A 23,885-nucleotide genomic window follows, 5' to 3' on the forward strand; every position below is an offset into this window, starting at 1 on the left:
GGGCGCCTGTGGTCCCAGCTAGTCTGGAGGCTGAGGCAGGAGACTCGCTTGAGCCTAGGAGTTGGAGGTTGCTGTGAGCGGAGATGCCATGGCACTCTACCCAGGGGGACAGCTTGAGGCCCCTGTCTCAAAAAAAAAAAAAAAGAATGGAAGTCTCGGCTGGGTGGGGTGGCTCATGCCTGTAATCATAGCACTCTGGGAGGCCAAGGCAGGTGGATTGCCTGAGCTCACAGGTTCAAGACCAACTTGAGCAAGAGTGAGACCTTATCTCAAAAACAAACAAACAAAAAAAAAAAAACCAGGCATTATAGTAGTCCCAGCTACTCGGGAGGCTGTGGCAAGAGAATCACATCAGCTCAAGAGTTTGAGGTTGCTGTGACATATGATGCCACAGCACTCTACGGAGGGCAACAAAGTGAGACTGTCTCAAAAAAATAAAAAAAGGTCTGTCCCTGTTGCCCCAGGGTGGTGGTGCCAAGGAGTCATAGCTCACAGCAAACTCTTTCTTGGGCTCAAAGAGACCAGGTGGGATGGCTCACGCCTATAATCCTAGCACTCTGGGAGCCTGAGGCAGGTGGAATGCCTGAGCTCACAGGTTCAAAGACCAGCCTGAGCAAGAATGACACCCCGTCTCTAAAAATAGCTGGGTGTTGTGGTAGGTGCCTGTAGTCCCAGCTACTTGGTACTTGAGGCAAGAGAAACACTTTAGCCAAAAGGTTTTGAAGTTGCTGTGAGCTATGACACCACTGTACTCTACCAAAAGTGACAAAGTGAGATTCTGTCTCAAACAAACAAACAAACAAACACTCTTCGGTTCAAGCAATCCCCCTGCCTCAGCCTCCCCAGTAGCTGGGACTATGGGTGCCCACCACCACGCCTGGCTAGTTTTTCTATTTTTAGTAGAGACAGGGTCTTGCTGTTGCTCAGGCTGGTCTCGAACTCTTGAGCTCAGGTGATCCACTCACCTCAATCTCCCAGAGTGCTAGGATTACAGACATGAGCCACCTTACCTGGCTTAAAAGCCATTTCTGATAAAAAGTTAAGTGCAGGCTGGGTGCCTGAAGTTCAGTGGTTAGGGTGCTGGCCACATGTCCCAGGGCTGGTAGGTTCAAATGAGGCATTCTGGAGTCCCTTCCCAGCCCTCAGCCTCTGGCTTCACCTCTCTCTCCTGAGCCCTGATCACCATCTCACATGTTTCCGTATTTACCTTCTTTGTTTCTTATGTTATTTTTCTTCACTGGAATGTGCTGTGTGAGGGCTGGGACTCTGTCTGCTTGCTTTGGTGCTATCTCCCCAGCACTAGAAAAGGCCTATTATAGGAGATCCTCAATCAATATTTGTTACCTGAAGAAATGACCACAGATGCCAAGTTGACCTTATTCAGAAACCAGGGTTCCTAGGGAACATTACTCTGCTTGGGAACTAAGCAAATCCATGTCACCATGTCCTTGCTCATCTCTGTATCCCAAAGCATAGTGTATGGTACTTGAGAAGGTACACGCTCCAGGTGGCCTCAGCTCCCACAACCACATTCCTAAGAGGGAGGGGGAGGCCAAAAAGTGAAACCTCAGACATACAGCAGAGCCAGGCAGGCACCAGGGGCAGGTCTGAACTCAAAGCACTTACCCCATCCCCTGTTTGAAAGCTTCAATCAATTCATTCTTTTTATTCTGATCTTCCACCCAATATACACTTGGAATCACAAACTCTGATATCACACGGCATTCTGGACAAGACCTGAAAAAAGAATCCAGTAGTGAGGCAGGGACCAGGGTACAACCTCGTGCACACTCCCCCGCTAAGACCCTTGCTCAAAGGCGTGGCCACTGCAGGTACTTCCTTAACCAGAAAGTCCAAAAGATCTGATCACAATCATCTAAGAACCTTACTTACTACTAAAAACAGCATTTTCTCTATAATAAAATGACAACCCAATTTAAAAATGAGCAAAGGATTTGAGTAGGCATTTCTCTAAAATGAGCACATAATAGGGTGCTCAGTATCATTGGTATCAGGGAAATGCAAATCAAGACCACACCAAGATTCTGCTACGCAGCCACGAGGATGGCTAAAATCAGAAACAAAGACAAAATGAGTGTTGGTGAGGATGTGGGGAAATCAGACTAATGCGGCGACTTCAGAAAACAGTTTGGAATTTCCTCAAACAGTTAAATGCAGAGTTACCACAAAACCTAGCAATCCCACACCCAGGTTTACACTCAGGAGAAATGAGAACGTATTTCCACCTGAAAGGCTGTACATGAATGTTCACAGCAGCATTATTCGGAACAGCTAAAAAGTGGACACAACACAGATGTCCACAGCTGAGGAATAAATAAAAATCACCTGTCTCCCCATTCAGTGGAGCATGACTCAGCCACAAGGAGGAGGAACGCACTAACACAGAGCACCCTGGAGACTTCTGCTAAGTGAAAGCAGTCTGTCACAAAAGGCCCCTGTCACGTTACTCCACTTCTATGCTATATCCTAAACGGGCAAGTCTGTACAAGCAGAAACTAGATTGAATTCATGACACACTAACTTGTGCACTTTTCTCTCAGTGAAGCTGTTATTTGAAGTAGACTGCTGTGACTTTCAGAAGGCTACTTACCCTCTCCAGGCCTGTTTCCTTATCTGTACAATGCTAAGGAGAATGACCTGAGCTGATGGCTGTGCAGAGCTCCTAGCAGCACAGTGCCGCAGTCACCTCTTGAGATGAGTGGCACATCTCCTGTACTGCTGGAGTTTGAGCATCCTCTATTGGCAACATGAACACATCCCACATACCCCCAGCTTTATGCAAACTACTTCACACACACAATCCCATTTACTCATTTTTAAAAATCTTTTTAAGATTAAAAAAATGAAGCTCAAGAAGGTAAACAGGCAACTAACTGGCCTAAGAGTTAATGCTAGATATGAATGCAAGGCTGGGAGATGAAACCAGCAGGGCCATTTAACGTCTAGTCCCATAGATCAGAGGTTCTCAACCTACGGGTCGCAACCCCTTTGTAACAATGAAAATACATCCTGCATATCAGATATTCACCTTACAATTCATAACAGTAGCAAAATTAATGTTATGAAGTAGCAACGAAAATAATTTTATGGTTGGGGGTCACAACATGAGGAACTATAATAAAGGGTCGCGGCATTAGGAGGCCTTAGAAAGGTTGAGAACCTCTGCCTTAGATGATCTCTGCTGATTTTCCCAACACCTTGAAAGCTTGGTAGAAACTGTGGCCCATCTTTTATAGGATAAGGCGTTTGGGCTCAGAAAGGGAAACTGACTTGCTAAGTTGGTGTAGTGGGGCCAGGACTCACCAGTTACTCTGCATTAAAACACCTCTGGAGGGCAAGGGAAGGCTGAAAAGCGGACGGAAGAAGGTCCCAAATCAAACTTTCTCCCCAGCTCCTATAGCTGGGATTTGTGCGTACTTACTTGATGATCATGTTTTCAAACTGCTTGGCACACCGCCACTGCCGGATGCAGGACAAGCAGTATGTGTGGTTGCAGTTGGAGAGGATCCCAAACCTCCTCTCGGAGGCAGAGGCCTTCTCCAAGATCACTTCCATGCAGATACTGCACACTTTGTCCTGACTTGCCTGCAAGGCGAAGGCCTTTTCCATTTCGAGTTCGAATGTGGACATGCAGACCTGAAGTACAGAGAGGAGGGAGAGAAACCGCAGGTTGTGGGCCACAGAGAACCTAGGAAGTTGCTGCAGCCACAGTACCACAGTACCGCCTGATTCAGGACATAAAGACCTCTCGCAAAACCATCCCTGGTCCAGCCCCTTCCTTTCCTAGTATGACATGGTCACCTCCAACTTAGAGCCAAGACCATGCAGATCCAAAAAGGTTTAAAGAACTGCTGTGGGGCTGCAGAGTCCATGAGGGCCAGGACCCTCATCTCTAGCTCTTCCAGACACTTTGCCTCCCCTCACTGCCTCACCCCACTATCAGAAATGCTGGCTCTAGGCCAGGCACAGTGGCTCATGCCTGTAATCCTAGCACTCTGGAAGGCTGAGGCGGGTAGATTGCCTGAGCTCACAGGTTCAAGACCAGCCTGAGCCACAGCGAGACCCTGTCTCCAAAACTAGCCAGGCATTGTGGTGAGCACCTGTAGTCACAGCTACTTGGGAAGCTGAGGCAAGACAATTGCTTACACTGAAGAGTTTGAGGATGCTGTGACCTGTGACGCCACTGCACTCCACTGAGGGCAACAGCTTGAAACTCTTGTCTCAGAAAAAAAAAAAAAAAAAAAAATGCTGGCTCTAGGTCAGGTGTGATGGCTCATACCTGTAATCCTAGCACTTTGGGAGGCCAAGGAGAGTGGATTGCTTGAGCTCAGGAGTTTGAGACCAGCTTGAGCCAGAGTGAGACCCCCTTCTCTAAAAATAGCTGGGCATTGTGGTGGGTGCCTGTAGTCCTAGCTACTTGGGAAGCTAAGGCAAGAGGATTGCTTGAGCCCAGGAGTTTGAGGTTGCTGTGAGCTATGATGCCACAGCACTTTAAGGGTAACAAAGTGAGACTCAATCTCCCCCCCCCCAAAATATAAAAGAAACGCTGGTTCTATTCAATACTAATTTGAAACTGGTAGATGAACAACAGGCCCACATGAGAGCGAAAACACAAATTCAAGAAGTGGGGCAAGGGGAAGGGGCTCAGGAAGCTCCGACCTTAGGAGTACCAGGCAGGGGCATACAGCACACCTCCTGGGAGAAGGACTCTTAAGTACAACTCAGTCTCTTCCTAACAGATCCAACAATGTAACCCCTAATTGTATGTACCCTCATAGTAACCTGAAACTTAAAAAAAGCATAGGACAGTAAATACATACAAAAATAAATTTTAAAAAAACCAAACAAATGCTGACTCATCCTTAGTAAGGCTTGATGCTGGCAGCCTGGAGTCGCGGGTAAGCAGTGCCACTTCTCCCTAAGAAAATGACTTTTTGAGTTCTTTCATTTCCTAGGCACACCCTGAATTCTTCCTACATGCTGGCATTTGACCCTCAGGGCCTAGATGTGAGACAAACCGGCACTCACAGCACAGAGACCTCACTAGTGCAGGAAGCAATAAACGTCTGCACCCCTGGGAAGGCAACGGAGGAGCTCCTCCCCCCCCACTGCCTGCGGAGGAGTCGGCACTAATCTAGGGACACACTCAGCAACCCTTCCCAGAGAGGAGGCTCTTTTCCACTGTGAACACCAACACCATTTTGATCCCCTTAGTATTTAGTGCTAATCTGAAGTAACCTGCTCGACACTGTTGCCAGGAGCTTCTCCTCATCTCTCTTAGCTGGTTCACACCCTGCGCAGAGCACAGAGCCCAGCCCAAGGCACAGCCCCCCTCACGGCCACCGACATTAATGACATTAGAGAATCCTTCCAACACTTGACTCCTCAGACTCTGATTTACGCTCCTCGAATCTTCCAAAACTCAGCCTAGGTGGATCCCAGCCACAACGATGTACAAAGCTAGGAAGTGAGGTGACACACACACACACTAACCCTGCACTCCTGGGCTAGATGTGTTCTCTAACTCTGCATTGTTTCATGTTTCTGATGCCATTTTTCTTTTATCCTAAATAATTAAAACATTGGGAAAATAACAATAGGAAAAAGAATCCAAAAACAGGATGTAAATACGCCTGGCACAGAACGCAGGCGTTACCAACAGAAAGGTACCTACAGAAAACCGACAATGTCACTTAATATGTTTCAGTTGGTTTTTTTTGTTTTTTGGCTTCAATGTCCATAAAGTACATTTCAGGTTTCCTATGAGTTCACTCCAAGGTTCCCAACTTCACCTTCTCATGGGCTTTCCTCTGCTCTGGGTCAAAGGGGTGCAGAACTCGCAGCCTACAGATGTCACACACTTCGCCATGCAGGTAGACACAGGAATCCCCAAACCGGCACTCCCCGGCAGCCGCGTAAGGGCACAGCTGCTGCTCGCTGCTGTAGGAGCTGCTGGCTTCCAAGCCATCAAGGCCACTCCTGATGGCATCCAGGTAGGAATGCGGCTTCATCTCAGGGCTGGGCTGGGGGTCACTGCAGCTGCCTGGATTACTCACCAGACTCAAGTGTGTCTTTTCTTCAGCCATGCCAGAGAGATCTGAAAAGAAAACACACCACATATGCACACGTGAAAACTGGCCCAGTCTTTCCGGTGAGGCATTAGCCAAAACCTAAAAACTTATGTGACTATGACTCAAGGAATTCCACTCTTGAGAGCAAATGGCAAAATAACAGGCCAAAAAGGGAAACACAAAAGGAACAGTATAAAATGTCTTATAGCACTTATAATACTAAAAAAAACAAACATAAATAGCCTGACAGACAAATAGCTAAACAATATATTTATATAAAAGAACACTATTGTTTAAAAATGACAAACATGGCCGGGTGTGGTGGCTCACGCCTGTAATCCCAGCACTGTGGGAGGCTGAGGAAGGAGAATTGCTTGAGCTCAGGAGTTCAAGACTTGCCTGAGTGAGAGTGAGACCCCAACTCCTAAAAAAATGGAAAAACCCAGCCGGGTGCTGCGGCAAGTGCCCATAATCCCAGTGGCTTCCAGCGGCTGAGGCAGTGAGATGCCCACAGCCTAAGTCTGAGGTTGCAGTGAGCTATGACGCCATTGCACTCTGCTCAGGGCATAGGGTGGGATTCTGTCTCAACCACCACCAAAAAATAAAAAATAAAAAAAAAGGCAAAGAAATAAAAATAAAAAATAAACAAGGACTCTCTCTCCCGCCTCTCTGCCTTTCTTTTCTGCTCTCTCTCTCTCTTTTTCCGCCTCTTTCCCCTTGTTCTTCTCTACTCTCTCTCTCTCTCTTCCCCACTCTCTCCTTATCTCTCTCCCCTCTTTCTTTTCTCTCCTCCTTGGTGCTGCTCTGCAGCCTCCCTCCCTCCACCAATAAAGACCTTTCGTACAAGCCTCGGTGGTCTGTGAGATCTCTGCAGGTCAAAGTGCCTCTCTTTCATCTGGTGTCAGAAGCGGGATGTAATTAGGGAACGCTCCCAAGGGTAGCTTCCATCCCTTCCACAGGGTTTTAGCTCCTGGGGGGGGGGGTCCCTATCCACTTTACACACTCCCGGCAACCCACCACCCCATCGGCTTGTGTCTATCTGCCAAGGCCCTCTAACTAGCACACAACATCGGCCTCATTCGGGTTTGTTAAGTACCCTTTGGGAGCGAGGTTTTTCCCTAAATCATGGACTAGAGTACTTACATTCCTGGTGATTCACCAGTTCTCGGAGCTTGAGTTCCCTATTCCCATTAACCTTGCATGGCTTAGCCCAGGGCTTCCACGCCTCGCATAAAAATTCCTGGCACCAGGTCTCAAGCTTCCTTGGCCCCATGGGTCTGACACTGTTCTAGGCATAGTGATGGCTATGCTAGACAGTAGTCCTTGTTCACTCAGCCAGCACAAAGCAGCGGAGACGTCCACCCTTCATCCTGGTCCTCGCATGATTCATGCTTTATTCTTGCAACGAATCGCCAGGAGTGCAGGCTATTCTGTCCCACCTAGCTCCCCCTCGGGGTACTTATCATGCCACCTGGTAAAATTAGAATTAACTTAAAGCCAAAAAATCAATTAAACTCTCTACCCAAGTTAGGCTACTTTACAAACTAAACAATCAAACTATAATTCATTTAATTTTTCTTTAATTTAGAACTTATATAACTATTATGAGCACCTTGGCAAATAGAGCAAGGTCTTCCATATTCCAGAACTTCTCATATCTTAATACCAAACCTAATTTATGTTCAAGTAATTCCAAAATTCTTATAACAAAAAACTCTTCTACTCTATCTCCCTAAACGAAGCCTATTCAACCCAACTGATAACCCCTGCTGCATAGGCATGCAACCACTGGTCCTGAAAACGAAGACCCCACCATACTGACTCCTCCCTCAAATGCCCAGTTGCCTCCACCTTCTATTCCTCCTACTTGTCTGTCAACCAATCTAAACTCGCCTCCTAACTCCTCCCCTCCAACTAGCCCCCAGAATTCTTTCTTCAAGGTTCTTTTCAACTTTCCCTTTCGGTGCTCGTTAACTATCGGTTGCCAATATTTAGCCTCAGATGGAGTTTACCACCTGCTTTGGGCTTCATTCCCAAGCAGCCCGGCTCCGGGAGGGCCCGAGCCCAGTGCACCAGGGGCGGCTGCCGGCCTCGCACGGTCCACAGGCGAGGCCTCCATCAGAGGGACTTTGGCCCCCACGGGTGACACCGGGGTGGGTCTTCTGTACACCACATTTCCCGTGCTCCACTGCGGGACTCAGTCCAACGCTGGCTATCTTAAAAAACACTTCCAAACCCCTTTACCCCTCTCTTCCTCCAACTCCTCCTACACTGCCACTATATAAGCTAAATTCCTTTACTTCTAATCCTTCTCATTGTATTCAAAAATTTCAATTTATTACTATATCCTATGAACTTACCTAACTCCCAAACAAGTGTGGGAGAGGGCGAAAGATGCAGCAAATCAACTTCATATGTAAATCAATAAGCGTCCTACAAATAACACTACAATCCCTAACTCCCAGCAGCAAATCAACTTCATATGTAAATCAATAAGCATCCTACAAATAACACTACAATCCCTAACTCCCAGCCAAATTAAAATTACTATAACAACACTGGGAGAAAAAGTAGAAACATTTTTATTACCTACATTCTTTATGAACATAAAACTTCCACCAAAAAGGCTATCAATTATAATAAATTACAGAAAATCATACAAAATAAATCTAAAAATCCTACAACTTTCCTCCAACACCTTACGGAGGCTTTTATTAAACATACTAACTTAAATCCTAAAAACTATAAGTGGGAAAAACATTCTTATAACTTATTTCTTTAACCAAAATTGCACGGACATCAAACTTAAGCTGAAACACTTGGAGCACTGACCCCTAAAACCCCAGCCATGATCTTAAACACAGCCTTTAAAATTTACACGGGATGAGATGATATTTTCTGAAGAGAAAATAAAAATTCTCAAACCCCAAATTATCAAATGCTAGCTCAAAACACTGCAGTGTCACTGAGGCCATCATTCTAACCTACCTAAGTCATCGGGGCAAAAGGCTACTTCATAATTCAGCCAGTTGGACCTTACTACAAATACAGTGAAGACGACCGCTGGGTACAACGTTGCCTCAATCCCAGGCCCCCACCAGGGCCATTGCCCTCTCTGCTAAAAAGGGCCATTAGAAGGCTGACTGTCCCTTGGCCCAAACAGGCCGTGAGGCCAGCCAAACTATGGCACCCACATACTGTAAACTTGTCGGGGCTTGCCTCTTCTAAAGACTGACTGGAACCTTGTTTTCTCTCACCCAACACATCTCTACAGAGCCAAAAATAACCCTGATGGTGGCAGGTAAAATGATTGCCTTCCTATTAGACACAAGAGCTAACTTAATCCTTAAAAAGTTCCTAGTACCTAACTCTATTGTCAGGATAAAATATTTTTCCCACCATCCACATCAAACTCCCTTTTTACACTACATAATTGGCAATTTCTCATTTATATATTCCTGTTGATATTACCTTCCTATCCAATTCCCCTTCTGGGACATAACATACTTTCCAAGTTAGATACCACCCTCGCTTTTAATCTCAAATTGATAAATGCTGACCCATCTCCTCCTGCCTCACTCTACCTCGTCCTTTCCCAAGCCATGAAAAGCCCATTACCCTAGCCTATTCCACCAGAGCAAATAAATCCTAAAATTTAAAATACAAAACCCCCTCAATTACCTCCTACTCTCCAATTCTTATTAGACTAAAAAACCCTCTGTTTTTCTTTCTCAGCGTCAACATCCACTTCCCAATCTAGTCTCTGAAAACTTCAATCTATCATACAATCCTTTTATCCCCAAACTTCAAAACTATTACCATAAACAAAAAATCCTTCTTTACAACTTTCCTCTACCCACTATAAAACAAAAACTCTTCTCCTTTTAAGATTAAATACCTCAAAAACAACTTCCCAACTTTTCTCTCCTAACTATTCCTTTCTATAATACTATTCAAGGTAACCCTCATAAACCTCTCCTAACCTCCATTTCCACTCCGTTTAAATCTCTACAACATACTTTATTAAAACCTCCATCCCTCCACCCTCCTAATCTTTCTCACCACTTCCTCCTATATATCATGAAAAACTGTAAGTTTACTCTCAACATACCCCCACCTTTACTCCAATTACTTGTCTTTCAAAATAATTCAATCACACTATTCAAAATTAGGCCCCTTGTCTCAAGGCATTAACAGCCACAGTTACTCTAATACAGAAATCAAAGAAACTCACTTTTAATTCCCTTACTACTATCCCATCTCCTCATTCTCTATCTAATCTTTCAACATATAAAAATCTTCAAACCCGGCTCAGCGCCTGTGGCTCAGGTGGCTAAGGCGCCACCCACATACACCTAAGGTGGCGGGTTCAAATCCACCCCGGGCCCACCAAACAACAATGATGGCTGCAACCAAAAAATAGCCAGGCATTGTGGCGGATGCCTGTGGTCCCAGCCACTTGGGAGGCTGAGGCAGGAGACTCCTGACACTTGAGCCCAGGAGTTAGAGGTTGTTGTGAGCTGTGATGCAAGGGGACAGCTTGAGGTTCTGTCTAAAAACAAATTCAACCCTACCACCATGCCACATTCTTAACCTTCAAACTTGTCTCTTATCTAACCCATCATTATCTTTTAACACATAGCCCACACTAAATCCTACATCCCTCTTACCTACTGCCTCTAACTAACCTGTTCCAACACCTCCTCTCACCTCCTACTTGTTTCTCCCCCTACTGCTAATACAATAAAAGAAACAAATCAACCTCCCACTCGAAACCTCCTCATTTATCTCCACAAGTTGTTTCACCTCAACTCTCAAACTTTACTACAATTTCTCAAAGCTTTCTTTCCTCTCTCACAAATACATTCAAAATCTCTATTATATAATTATATTACTACCTAATTTTAAAATTATTACACAAAATAACCCTATTCCAATACTCCCTCTCTCTCTCTCTATCCAACAACCCATATAAAACAGACCACTCAAATTACCATACTTCCCTTACTCACAATAAAAATTACAACATAAACATAAAAACAAACCTCAAACTCCAAAAAACATAAATCCAAGTCATCCAACTTCTCCTAATTCACTCAAAACCTACTCTAAATTACACTTCTACCTTTCTTCACACTATAGTTGTCATCCTTAAACTAATAACTATAACTCCATGCATAACTCATGTTATTCAATCCCAACTCTCAAAGTTATCCCAACAGGTAACTTCTCAGCTGATACTTCAAACCTACATCCCAGATACAACTCTCAACCTACAAGAAAAAAACTTATCCGTGAATGAGCTACGCTCTACTCCAAACCACAAGACCTTCCCGAACACCACTTCTGAACAGCCACCATATCCTCCCAATAAGAATTCACAATCGTCCTCTAGTTGGCCAATTAAAACTACGTGCCCCTCCCAGCAGGAAGAAGTTACAGAAGAGAGAACTCGACGCCCACTATCCCAAGGCCAACCCCTATATTTTTTTTTTGTACGAAAGGTCTTTATTAGTGGGGGGGAGGGAGGCTGCAGAGCAGCACCGAGGAGGAGGGAAAAGAGGGGAGAAAAGAGGGGAGAGAGGTAAGGAGAGAGTGGGGAAGAGAAGAGAGAGAGTAGTGTAGAGAAGAGCGAGGGGGAAGAGAGAGAAAAGAGAGAGGAGCAGAGAAGGAATGCAGAGAGAGGTGGGAGAGAGAGAGAGAGAGAGAAAGAGAGAGAGAGCCCCTATTTTTTTAATATAAGAAGAAGGGAGGAATGTTAGATAATTGCCTCAGAAAGCCCCTTCCTGTCCTTAAAGTTGCAACTCCTCCCTGGCACAGGAAGCGGCCTGCTTACCTCATCACCTTGTTCCAATCCCCCCACGCCCAGGAATAACTCCTTATTGGTTATCCCACCAGCCCCTCACCATTCTGAAACTTCCCTATATGAGAATATGTCCTCCCCACCCCGCCTTCCTCCTCTGCTCTCTCTTTTCCCTCCTCTTCCCCCTCGCTCTTCTCTACTCTACTCTCTCTCTCTCTTCTCTCCTTATCTCTCTCCTTCTCTCTCTCCCCTCTTTTCTCTCCTCCTTGGTGCTGCTCTGCAGGCTCCCTCCCCCCAAGAATAAAAACCTTTCATACAAAAAAAAAAGGAAATAAAAAAAAATAAAAATGGCAAATAGTAAAATGTCAACACACAGAGCAGTTAACACTAAAACAAACCATAAAACAAGGCCCTTTATATTTGTTTTTTTTTTTTTAAGACAGAGTCTCACTGTGGTGCCCTTGGTAGAGTGCCATGGTGTCACAGCTCACAGTAACTTCAAACTCTTGGGCTTAAGAGATTCTCTTACCTCAGCCTCCCAAGTAGCTGGGACTACAGGCGCCTGCCACAACGCCCAGCTATTTTTTTTGTTGTTGCAGTTGTCATTATTTTAGCTGATCCAGGCCGGGTTTGAACCCACCAGCCTCAGTGTATGTGGCCAGCGCCCTACCCACTGAGCTATGGGCACCATCAGTACTTAGTTTTGAAATGAGAAGCTTGATGCTTTTCATCAACAGGATACCATATAAAGATGGCAGTCACACAATGACAGATCACGTTTACCATGCAATTGGGGCTGAACCCAGCTTTGGGCACAAGGGCAAATACACCATCCGAATGCTGTGCAGGCACGTGGAGCCCTTGTTCAGAAGGGTTCTGGAGTCTCTCCATTTGGACAACCCCGAGGGACACTAGCTCAGGAGCATCTTGACAAGAGGACAGAAGGGAGCACTACAGAGAAGACTGCTCTTCAAACAGATTCAAGGAAAGGCTTCTGCTCACTCACTTCGGTCTCTAAGCACCAACGTTCTCTTTTCACGCTTCCCAGGTTCAAGTGAATTAGTTTTCACGACAGATGCAGTGAGGTCGGAAGAAGGCTGAGGGCCATGGAAACCTGAGGAGGGCACACTGTGGGGCATGGTGCCCACAGCGCCACCAGATGCAGCAGAGGGCCTCGTGTGATCATACCTAAACAAAACACACAGCAGATGCATTACAGACCATCCCCATCCATGTAACCCACTGCCCAGACTTCAGTGGGCTCCCGGCTCCACTTACTGTGGTGGTGAAGGAGACCATCTTTTTTCTTTCTTTCTTTTTTGAGACAGAGCCTCAAGCTGTCCCCCTGGGTAGAGTGCCGTGGCATCACAGCTCACAGCAACCTCCAACTCCTGGGCTCAAGTAAGCCTCCTGCCTCAGCCTCCCAAGTACCTGGGACCACTGGCGCCCGCCACAACACCAGGCTATTTTTTTGGTCGCAGCCGTCATTGTCGTTTGGCGGGCCCGGACTGGATTCAAGCCCACCACCTTAGGTGTATGTGGCTGGCACCTTAGCCACTTGAGCCACAGGCGCCGAGCCGACCATCTTTTCCAATAGTTAAACTTTAACAGGCTTATCAATTAGTTACAGCTGCCTGGACATTCAGTATGAATGGGACATTTGCTACCTATCACCTACACTTGTGTCCCTGTGGGACCTGAGTGGAATAGAACACACTGCTCCAAACCATCCAAAGAAAGCCCAAAAGTTCCAAACAGATGTTGAGTTGAAATTTCCTGATGCTTAATCAACCCAGGGTTCTTTGGGCAGAGTCCCCAGAATGTTGGCAAGGGCCAATGTAATAGCCGGAGACCAGTCCCTCTTATGGGATACCCACTGGCAAGTAGACAGGGAGAGCCACCTTCAATTACCCCCACTCCACAGAGGAAGGAGTGTAAGAATCTTTGTCGTCCAGGAAGGACAGATCAGCTCTTTGCTATACAAGCACCAGCAGGTTCTGGTAATTTTTTCCATCTACCAATTCCCCAACTTGCCAAAGGAAGACTCCATATGCACATAATGCTCACTGCAGGGATACCTGGACCAGAAATACTGGAGACCACTTAAATGTTTAAGAGAGGAATAGTTAATTAAATGTTGGTACATTAATTCATGAAACATTATAAAATTACAGTTAGGAGGTAAAACCTCAGAAGAGAAAAAGCTTGACATGTTAAGTGGTAGAAAAAGCAAGATATAAAATCTCACATTTACCATGAGTGCCATTTACAACTATGTATTCATGAGAATAAGGACTGAAAAGTAATTTTAAAAAATTAAGGCTCGGCGCCTGTGGCTCAGGCGGCTAAGGTGCCAGCCACGTACACCTAAGGTGGCGGGTTCGAATCCCCAGCCCGGGCCCGCCAAACAACAATGATGGCTGCAACCAAAAAATGGCCGGGCGTCGTGACGGGCGCCTGTGGTCCCAGCTACTTGGGAGGTGGAGGCAGGAGACGCGCTTGAGCCCAGGAGTTGGAGGTTGCTGTGAGCGTGATGCCATGGCACTCTACCCAGGGGGACAGCTTGAGGCTCCGTCTCAAAAAAAAAAAAAAAAAAAAAAAAATTAACAACAGTTTGGGGGTACTGAAACTGAGGTTTTAAGCTTATTTGGCATACTTTTTGTAATGTCATATTACTTTTAAATGGAAATTCCCCCTCCACAAGACCCATGCTCTGAACGAAGTAGTCCCAGTGGGGCCCGCCCTGGAGTCCTTGCCTGCACCGAGTTCCGTAGGCACAGTACCCCTTCTGATAGTATTTGCAGATGGTGGACGGCTTGCTGTTCGCCAAGTCATGAGAGAACAGGCACTGGCTTCCTTCCCGACACACACCATGCATAAAATACCTGAAGAGACAAGCACAGGCATGCAAGGTTCAGCAGCACACTTTGCTTTATAAAAATCAGCATACTTTTTTTTTTGAGACAGAATCTCACTATGTTGCCTTTGGTAGAGTGCCGTGGTGTCACAGCTCACAGCAACCTCAAACTCTTGGGCTTAAGTGATTCTCTTGCCTCAGCCTCCAAGTAGCACCCACCACAACACCTGTTTTTTTTTTTTTTTTTTTTTGGTTGTAGTTATCATTGTTGTTTGGCAGGTCTGGGCTGGATTCGAACCCCCAGCTCCAGTGTATGTGGCTGGTGCCCTAGCTGCTAAGCCACAGGTGCTGAGCCAAAATCAGCACATTCTTAAACCTAACTACAGGTATGCACTACTACACCTTTTTAAATTTTTTCTAGAGACATAGTCTTGCTATGTTGCCCAGGCTGGCCTTGAACTCCTGGGCTCAAGTGACCCTCCCAGCTAGACCTCTCAAAGCACTAAGATTACAGGCATGAGCCACTACATTTGACCTCTACAAAAAATTCCTTAAAAATCAGCCAAATGTGGGGCAGCACCCATAGCTCACTGGGCAGGGTGCCGCCATGTACACCTGGTGGATTTGAACCTGGCCTGGGCCTGCTAAGCAACAAAGACAACTGAAACCAGAAAACAGGCATGTGTTGTGGCGGGTGCCTATACTCCCAGCTACTTGGGAAACTGAGGCAAACCCTTAAGCCCAAGAGTTGGAGGTTGCTGTGAGCTGTGATGCCACAGCACTCTACCCAGGATGACAGCTTAAGACTCTGTCTCAAAAAATAAATAAATAAATAAATAAATAATCAGCCAAATGTGGTGGCACATGCCTATAGTCCCAGCTACTCAGGAGGGTGAGGTGGGAAGACGGCTTAAGCCCAGGAGTTGGAAGTTACAGAGCGCTATGATCATTTCACTGCACTCCAACATTGTGACAGAGACCCTGTCTCTTAAAAAACAAACAAACAAACAAAAACTCTTTGGTATTAAGGATAAACTCCTCCTGATAATTGAGAAAATATTCTATGAAAAACTGTTCTGTCTGTTCTCATGGAACTCAAGGGTATGACTAATGGAGTCAGAGATCTGGGCTCAAGATTCCACTCTGCCCCTTACAAATAAGTCACTAAGCAACTTCCCTGAGCCTCACTACTTTTATTTATAAAATGGAGAATTACATCACCTACTTTACCAGTTGTGGTAAGGATCAAATACCACAGGGAGGCATCAAAAAGATATATACAGATGCTCCTCAGCTTATAATGGAGTTCTGTCCCGGTAAACCCACTGCAAGTTTAAAATGAGTCAAAACGCATTTCACACACCTAACCTACTGATCATCATAGCTTAGCCTAACCTTCCTTAAACATACTCAGAACAGTATGTTAGCCTACAATTGGGGAAAACCATCCAACAAAAGCCTGTTTTATAACAAAGTATTGAAAAATCTCATGTAATTTACAAAACTTGCTACTTCTAAAAGTGAACACCAGAATGGTTGGTTGTATGCGTACCCAGCACAGTTCCTACCGAATGCGTATCACTTTCACATCATCTCCTAGTCAAAATACCATAATTTCAACTACCCTAAGTCAATTATCATTAAGTCAGAGACTTTTTTTTTTCCAGAGACCTTTCTGTATGTATGAGAATGTTCCACTGAGATATCAAATCTGTCCTTGAAGGAACACCCAGTACAGGACTGACTGGAAGGAAGAGACCTGATTGAGTACTGAGCGCGAACAGTAGAGAGACTGACTCAACGGGACATGTTTGGTGTGAAGGATAAACTCGTCCTGGAGTAAAAGGGTATTTTAGGCCAGGCGCAGTGGCTCACGCCTATAGTCTTAGCACCCTGACAGGCCAAAACAGGTGGATCGCTTGAGCTCAGGAGTTCCAGATCAGCCTGAACAGACTGAGACTCTGTCTAAATTAAAAAAATAATACAATAAAATCATAAAAATGAATTTCTGGCTGACCCAGATAGGAGGATCCCTTGAGCTCAGGAGTTTCAGATAAGCCTAAACAAGAGTAAGACCCCATCTCTACTAAAAACAAAGAAAAAATACTATGCAAATTTCTCAAAAACTTAAAATAGATTTATCATATGATCCAGCAATTTTACTTCTGGGTATATAAGAATTAAAAGCAGAGATTCAAAAAGTATTTGTATAATTGTGTTCCACAGCAGCACTATAACAGCCAAAAAGGTAGAAATAACCTTGTCCATCTTTCACATCATCTCATAGTCAAACTGAACGTCATAGCCTAGCCTAGCCTAGCCTGGGTACATCACACAACATGTGGTCCAGCCAGGCACAGTGGCTTGCACCTACAATCCCAGCAACTCGGGAGGCTGTGGCAGGATTGCTTGAGGGCTGAAGATTGAGACCAGTCTGGGCAACACAGCAAGACTACATCTCTCCATAAATAAATAGATAAGATGTGGTACGATCAACCTTCAGAGGGAAATTCTGACACATGCTACCAAATAAGGACATTATCCTGAGTGACATCAGGGAGTCAAAAAAGATATCGTTTGACTCCACTTCTATGACAGAAAGGTGGTTGCCAGGGGCTGGGGACCGGCAGACACGGACGTTGCTATTTAAGGGGTACAAAGTTTCAATTTTCCAAGACAGAGAGTTGTGGAGATTGGTTACACAACAATGTAAATATACTTAGCACTACAGAAATACAAAAATTGCTAAGATGTTAAATGTTGTGTTCTGCAGGAAGTCTAACAATAAAGCAAACTCATCCCAGGAAGTGCTCTGCAGGGTGAACTAGGAGCTGGTGTCAGTGCTTAGCCTCCTAAAGGGAGTATTTTTTTCCTAGGATGAGTTTGGTAACTTAATTTTTATCTGGCCATATATATTTTACTATGATATAAAAATTTTTTTAAACCAGTATAAACAACCTTGTCATGGAAGAGCATATTCTTGTTTATTGGCAAAGCCGTCACCATTTAATTGGTATCAGATTCTGACTTGCTCAAGTAACATTCTTCACTTTAAAAATCTGAAGAGTTTGGCTTCGTGCCTGTGGCTCAAGAGGCTAAGGCGCCAGCCACATACACCTGAGCTGGCGAGTTCAAATCTAGCCCAGCCCGCCAAACAACAAGGACTGCAACCAAAAAAAAAACAGGCGGGTGCCTGTTGTCCCAGCTACTTGGGAGGCGGAGGCAGGAGAATCGCTTGAGCCCAGGAGTTGGAGGTTGCTCTGAGCTGTGATGCCACTGCACTCTACCCAGGGCGACAGCTTGAGGCTCTGTCTCAAAAAAACCCCCAAAAAACTGAACAGTAATGGTTACTGGGCAAACTTTTTCTAGGAAGCTGAGTTCACTCCAACTGGCAACAGGAAGATAAGATATCAAGTCCAAAATGACTGGGGGTGAAGTCTTATGCAGTATCTTGCAGTGGATTCCTCAACTTTTCAATCATACCTGGAAGAATGGATCTTTCTAGTAATATTCTGGAAATTACCAGGGCATCAGCTTTAAATATAGGCCTGAGGTTTTTAGAGGGAATTCCCTGATAATAAATTAAATGTTTAATTCATGTGGAAAAAAAAAAGAACAGTATAAACAGTATGATCTCATTTTGGTTAAAAATTATAACTGTATATAAACATGCATTTTTTTAATCTAGAAAAATATATAAATGTTAAGAGTGGTGATCTTTGAGAGGAAAGTACATATTTTTATCTTTTTTTTCTTGCCATCTGTATCTTCCAACATACCAATCATGTGCATGGGCTGGGAGCAGTGCCTCCTGCCTGTAATCCTAGCATTCTGGGGCCTAAGGTGAGTGGACTGTCTGAGCTCAGGAGTTCCAGACCAGCCTGAGCAAGAGCAAGACACCATCTCTACTAAAAACAGAAAAACTAGCCCGGTGTTGCAGTGGGCATTTGTATTCCCAGCTACCTGGGAGGCTGAGGCAGGAGGATCCCTTGAACCTAGGAGTTTGAGGATGCTGTGAGCTATGATGCCATGGCACTGTAGCCTGGGTAACAGAGTGAGGCTGTGTTACAAAAAAAAAAGAAGGAAGGGAGGGAGGGAGGCAGGCAGGCAGGCTTATTAAAAACTAAAATCTCGCTATGAAACTTTTTTGAAAAGGAGCTTTATTATCATAGCTTTAAAAAAGAAAGAAAAAGAGCTTTACCTTTGAAACCATGTTTTATTTTAAAAATAAACTAAAAATATTATGGAAAATTTCCAACAAAAGTACACAGAAGAGCAGAATTACCTCCTGAGATGGACCCAGCCCCGCTTTCATGCTATCAACTCACAGCCAATCTGGTTTCACTCACTTCCCCGCTCTCCTGCCTGACTGTGACAATTTATCCTTGGTCAGGGATACCCTTGATACATACCCCTTGAAAGAAGAGTTTTGGGCAAAGGGGATCCTCCTTCCCTCTGAACAAGTACATTATGAAAAATACATGATATGAGAAAAATACACACGATTTGATGCGTTATAACTATCAATAGCACTTTCCCCTCCTGTCTCTTATCCAATCCTGACTATGAGGAATATTATCACAACCTCCACGGTGTAAACGGGAATGCCAAGGCTCAGAGAGGTGATGTGACGTGTACCAGACGTATCTGCCAGGTCTGGGGGCCCTGGTGACTTTCCTGACAGCTCTGACCTTTCCTCAACAGTATCGACTTTCCCATCACAATGCTTTTGTTGAAGCATGGCCCGTGAAACACTGCTCACTGTGTTTTATCCCACTGAGTTATTATAATCCACCGTCTTCCATGGCCACAGAAAGTTGTTTCCCACAGACTTACTGATGGCATCTACCCAGTAAGGTGCTTCCCATTATGGGGCCCCAGGCCCTCAAGAGCAGTGATTTTCAAGCATTGTGCCATGAAAAATTTGAAAAGATCATGAATTATTTTTGAAAGAAGCTCAATGAGCAAAGTATCACAAGAATGGAGGAAAAAGTATCCAATGTACACACCCCTATTATGAAACTAATTTATACCTTTTATATGAAAGCTATAACCAAATAGCCTAAGAATATGGGGAGGGGGAAGGGAGGAGGGAGGGGGGAATGGATAGAGGGAGGGGGTTTGGAGGGATCACTTCTGAGGTTTATCTTATAGGGGTACAAGTGAATCTTTTTAAGAGTAGAATGTGAACGTTTTAAAACAATAACTGAGAAAATGACATGAAGGCTGTGTTGACCAGTTTGATGGAAGTATTTCAGATTGCATGTGAAAACCCCACACTGTACCCCAGAAGTGCATTAATGTACATAGTTACCATTCAGAAAAAAAAAAAAGAAAGAAGCTCAAAGCACATTAAGTCTTCTTTTTTTCATTCTTTTTTAAAATGAGCATAATTTAAGTGTGCTGCAGAAATTTAACTATAGGTTCAAGTGTGCCCTGAGATAAAAAAGGGTTGAGACACACTGATCTAAAGCTAGTGCTCTTGAACATGTAGTTAGGAACATCTGGTCTCCAATGAGTATCTTCAGGAAGGCACAGCTGGAACACAACTAAAGGTAAGTGAATACAGAAGACCTAACTCTGGCACCTGGCATGCACCTGTAGCTCTAGCTATTCAGGAGGCTGAAGCAGAAGGATCACTTCATCTGGGTAGTTTGAGGCTACAGTGAGCTATGATCACACCACTGCACTCCAGCCTGGGTGATGGGAAAAAAGAAGAAAGCCTGACCCTAACCATTTAAAAGTCTGCAAAACTGAAGTAGACCATAGACAGAAGGGGCCCTGACTCCCGGTGTCCCCAGAGAAAGGCTCCAATGAGCACACTGCTGCACATCTGCCCCCGCGACACGCCTGTGCCAGCTGGCACCACGAAACTAAAGATCTTCCATCCCTCCTTGCTTAGCAAGCAATTTTCTAACTCCTTCATCTATTTATCTCCCTAAAAGCAGGAGAAGTGTTGATGAGGCCCACCTGTGTTTCTTTTTCCCAGAGACGAGAAAAGGATGTTCTAGCACATGTCTCTCCTGCTTTTGGCCAGCATGAGCCACCTCTAGGTAGACAATAAGCCTACAAAGATGAGAACTGCCCTTGTGACTTAGGTGACTACACTACAGTGCTACCTTCTAGTCTTTTCTAGGTAGTCAGCTGGGCTTTCCCCAGAAACACACCCATGGGGTGTCTCCCACTAGATTGAACTCTGTATAACAATCTGCTATAAAGAAGGCTGCTATAGATTTGCTTTTTAAAACCAGTGGGAGGCGGCACCCATAGCTCAGTGGTTAGGGCGCCAGCCACATACACTGAGGCTGATGGGTTCGAACCCAGCTGGGCCTGCCAAACAACAATGACAACTACAACAAACAAATAGCTGGGCATTGTGGCAGCCGCCTGTAGTCCCAGCTACTAGGGAGGCTGAGGCAAGGGAATCGCTTAAGTCCAGGAGTTTGAGGTTGCTGTGAGCTGTGACACCATGGCACTCTCCCAAAGGTGATATAGTGAGACTCTTTCTCAAAAAACAAAAAACAAAAAACCCAAAAATGCACAGAAAAGAGTTACCCTAGCAGATCTGAGACTGCTATCCTTAGAAACGTCTGCTTCCAAGGCTGGCCTCTGCCTGGCATCAGCAAACATGGCTAGTAAATATTCCCTACATGGATATCAAACTTTGCTCATATGACGGGAGTGTCCCCTCCAAACCCGTGGTGCATGCTGAACCCCTGCCGCCTTCTGAGCCTGCAATCTCAGTGCCTGCTGAGAAGAGGCTGCTTGTGTGACAGCACAATCTCCCACAGCTGCCCTGACACACACTGCTGCACTTTTTGATGCTGGGTAAGAGTGTACTTGCTGTGTGATCCTCCTGGGGAGGGAGAGATGTAGGAAGCCACACTCAGGTTCTTCCAGACTCCTCCCTGATAATCGGGCTGGGACTCCTTACTGTTATAATCTCAGCCTTGGGTACAACTGTATACTGGGCCCCACTAGTCTTTATAGCTTATCTCTGGGTGTAGGGGTGGGCTTGTATATATACAAAAGTGTGTGTGTGTATATATATATATATATATTTACTTATTTATTTTTTTTGCAGTTCTTGGCCAGGGCTGGGTTTGAAACTGCCACCTCTGGCATATGGGGCCAGTGCCCTACCCTTTTGAGCCATAGGCTCCGCCCCCAAAGTATATTTTACATCTAAGCTTTTTTTCGAGACAGAGTCTCACTGTGTGCCCTCGGTAGAGTGCCAGTAGAATCACAGCTCACAGCAACCTCAAACTCCTGGTCTCAAGCAATTCTCTCGCCTCAGTCTCCCAAGTAGCTGGGACCACAGGCGCCTGCCACAACACCCGGCTATGGCTATTTTGTTGCAGTTGTCATTGTTGTTTAACAGGCCCAGACCAGGTTCAAACCCTCCTGCCTCGGTGTATGTAGCCAGCTCCCTAACCACTGTGCTATGGGTGCTGAGTCTGTATCTAAGCATTTTGATAATTCTTTTTAAGAAACAGTACTGGCTCGGCGCCTATAGCCCAACCGGCTAAGGCGCCAGCCACGTACACCTAAGGTGGTGGGTTCGAATCCCCAGCCCAGGCCCGCCAAACAACAATGACGGCTGCAACCAAAAAATAGCCGGGCGTTGTGGCGGGCGCCTGTGGTCCCAGCTACTTGGGAGGCGGAGGCAAGAGACTCGCTTGAGCCCAGGAGTTGGAGGTTGCTGTGAGCTGTAATGCCATGGCACTCTACCCAGGGGGACAGCTTGAGGCTCTGTCTCAAAAAAAAAAAAAAAAACAAACTAGGCAGGTTAAACATGTAGGGAAGTTATTTCTGGGGAACACCCCAAAGAGGTCTGTTACACTGGGTGAGCCCCAAAGTCTGTTCCAGACAGTATGGCTATCATAAGTTGCAAAGGATATCAGGTTTGCTATTGGCCACAGAACTGCCAGCAGCTCTAGCTGCAGCTAAGAGCTGAGCCAACCAACCAATCCCATTTCTTACATGGGGGTCAATGGTGCCTCTCTCTAGCAAAACACTTACAAATCATTTCCAAGTACATGGTGATTTGCATTCTCTGTGTCTTTTTTCTTTACATTTTGCTATATATTTTCACAGGCTAAAGTTTTATGGCTGACATTATACTGAACAGAGAAAAGTTAAAATATTCCTATTTAGAACTGAAACCAGACAAAGACGCCCGCTATAGTCATTACTTTTAAATACAGTGCTGGGCTCGGTGCCCATACCTTAGTGGTTAAGGCACTGGCCACATACACCGGGGCTGGCGGGTTCGAACCCGGCCCAGGCCTACTAAACAACAATGACAACTGCAACAACAACAAAAAAAGCAAGGCCTGTGGTGGGTGCCTGTATTCCCAGCTACTTGGGAGGCTGAGGCAAGAGAATCACTTCAGCCCAAGAGTTTAAGGTGGCTGTGAGCTGTGAAGCCACAGCACTCTACCAAGGGTGACATAGTGAAACTTTGTCTCAAAAAATAAAATAATCATAGTACCGAAGTTTCAGCCAATACAAATAGACAAGAAAAAAAATATTAATGGTAGCCAAACAGGAGCACAGGAGGTCAAACTATTGCTCTTTGTAGATGACATGATCCTATACTTAGAAAACCCCAAGGACTCAACCACCAAGAATCCTCGAAGTAATCAAGAAATACAGCAACATTTCATGTATGCCAACAACAGTCAAGCGGAATCAAATCAAACATACAACACCCTATTCACAGCAACATCAAACTAAAGTAAACACCTTAGAATATATTTAACAAAGAATGTGAAGAATCTCAACTGAGACAATTACAAAACACCGAAAAAGAAACAGCAGAGGATGTTAACAGATGAAGTACGTATCATGATCATGGCTTCAAAGAATTGACATTGTTGAAATGTCTACACTACCCACAGCTATCTACAGATTTAATGCAATCCTCATTAAAATACCTCATTAAATACCTCATTAAAATCCTCTTACTTTATCTTAAGAAAATAATCCTACATTTTGTATGAAACCAGAAAAAAAAACCCTAATTGCCAACATAATTTTAAGAAAGAATAAATTGGGGCTCGGCGCCTATGGCTCAACCGGCTAAGGCGCCAGCCACGTACACCTAAGGTGGCGGGTTCGAATCCCCAGC

At 45.0% G+C, this 23,885-nt stretch overlaps 1 protein-coding gene and 1 non-coding gene across 3 annotated transcripts in view; one reads left to right on the forward strand and one right to left on the reverse strand.

Moving 5' to 3' along the window:
• The window catches only part of MKRN2 (makorin ring finger protein 2), a 38,810-nt gene that overhangs the window by 4,794 nt on the left and 10,131 nt on the right, over positions 1-23,885 (reverse strand). For both annotated transcript variants that reach the window (XM_003796237.3, XM_023516981.1), the window contains exons 2-6: positions 14,652-14,780; positions 12,902-13,083; positions 5,814-6,118; positions 3,443-3,657; positions 1,627-1,737 (exon numbers count right to left, since the gene is read on the reverse strand). In XM_003796237.3, the coding sequence (XP_003796285.1) occupies positions 1,627-1,737; positions 3,443-3,657; positions 5,814-6,118; positions 12,902-13,083; positions 14,652-14,780 (942 nt within the window). The remainder of the gene's footprint in view (positions 1-1,626; positions 1,738-3,442; positions 3,658-5,813; positions 6,119-12,901; positions 13,084-14,651; positions 14,781-23,885) is intronic.
• On the forward strand, positions 17,671-17,797 carry LOC111727358. The gene has a single exon (XR_002774930.1). It is a non-coding gene; the product is annotated as a small nucleolar RNA SNORA24 (small nucleolar RNA).

The sequence above is a fragment of the Otolemur garnettii genome, unplaced genomic scaffold, assembly GCF_000181295.1.
Source record: "Otolemur garnettii isolate 467f Iridium unplaced genomic scaffold, OtoGar3 scaffold00101, whole genome shotgun sequence".
Classification (NCBI taxonomy): Eukaryota; Metazoa; Chordata; class Mammalia; order Primates; family Galagidae; genus Otolemur; species Otolemur garnettii.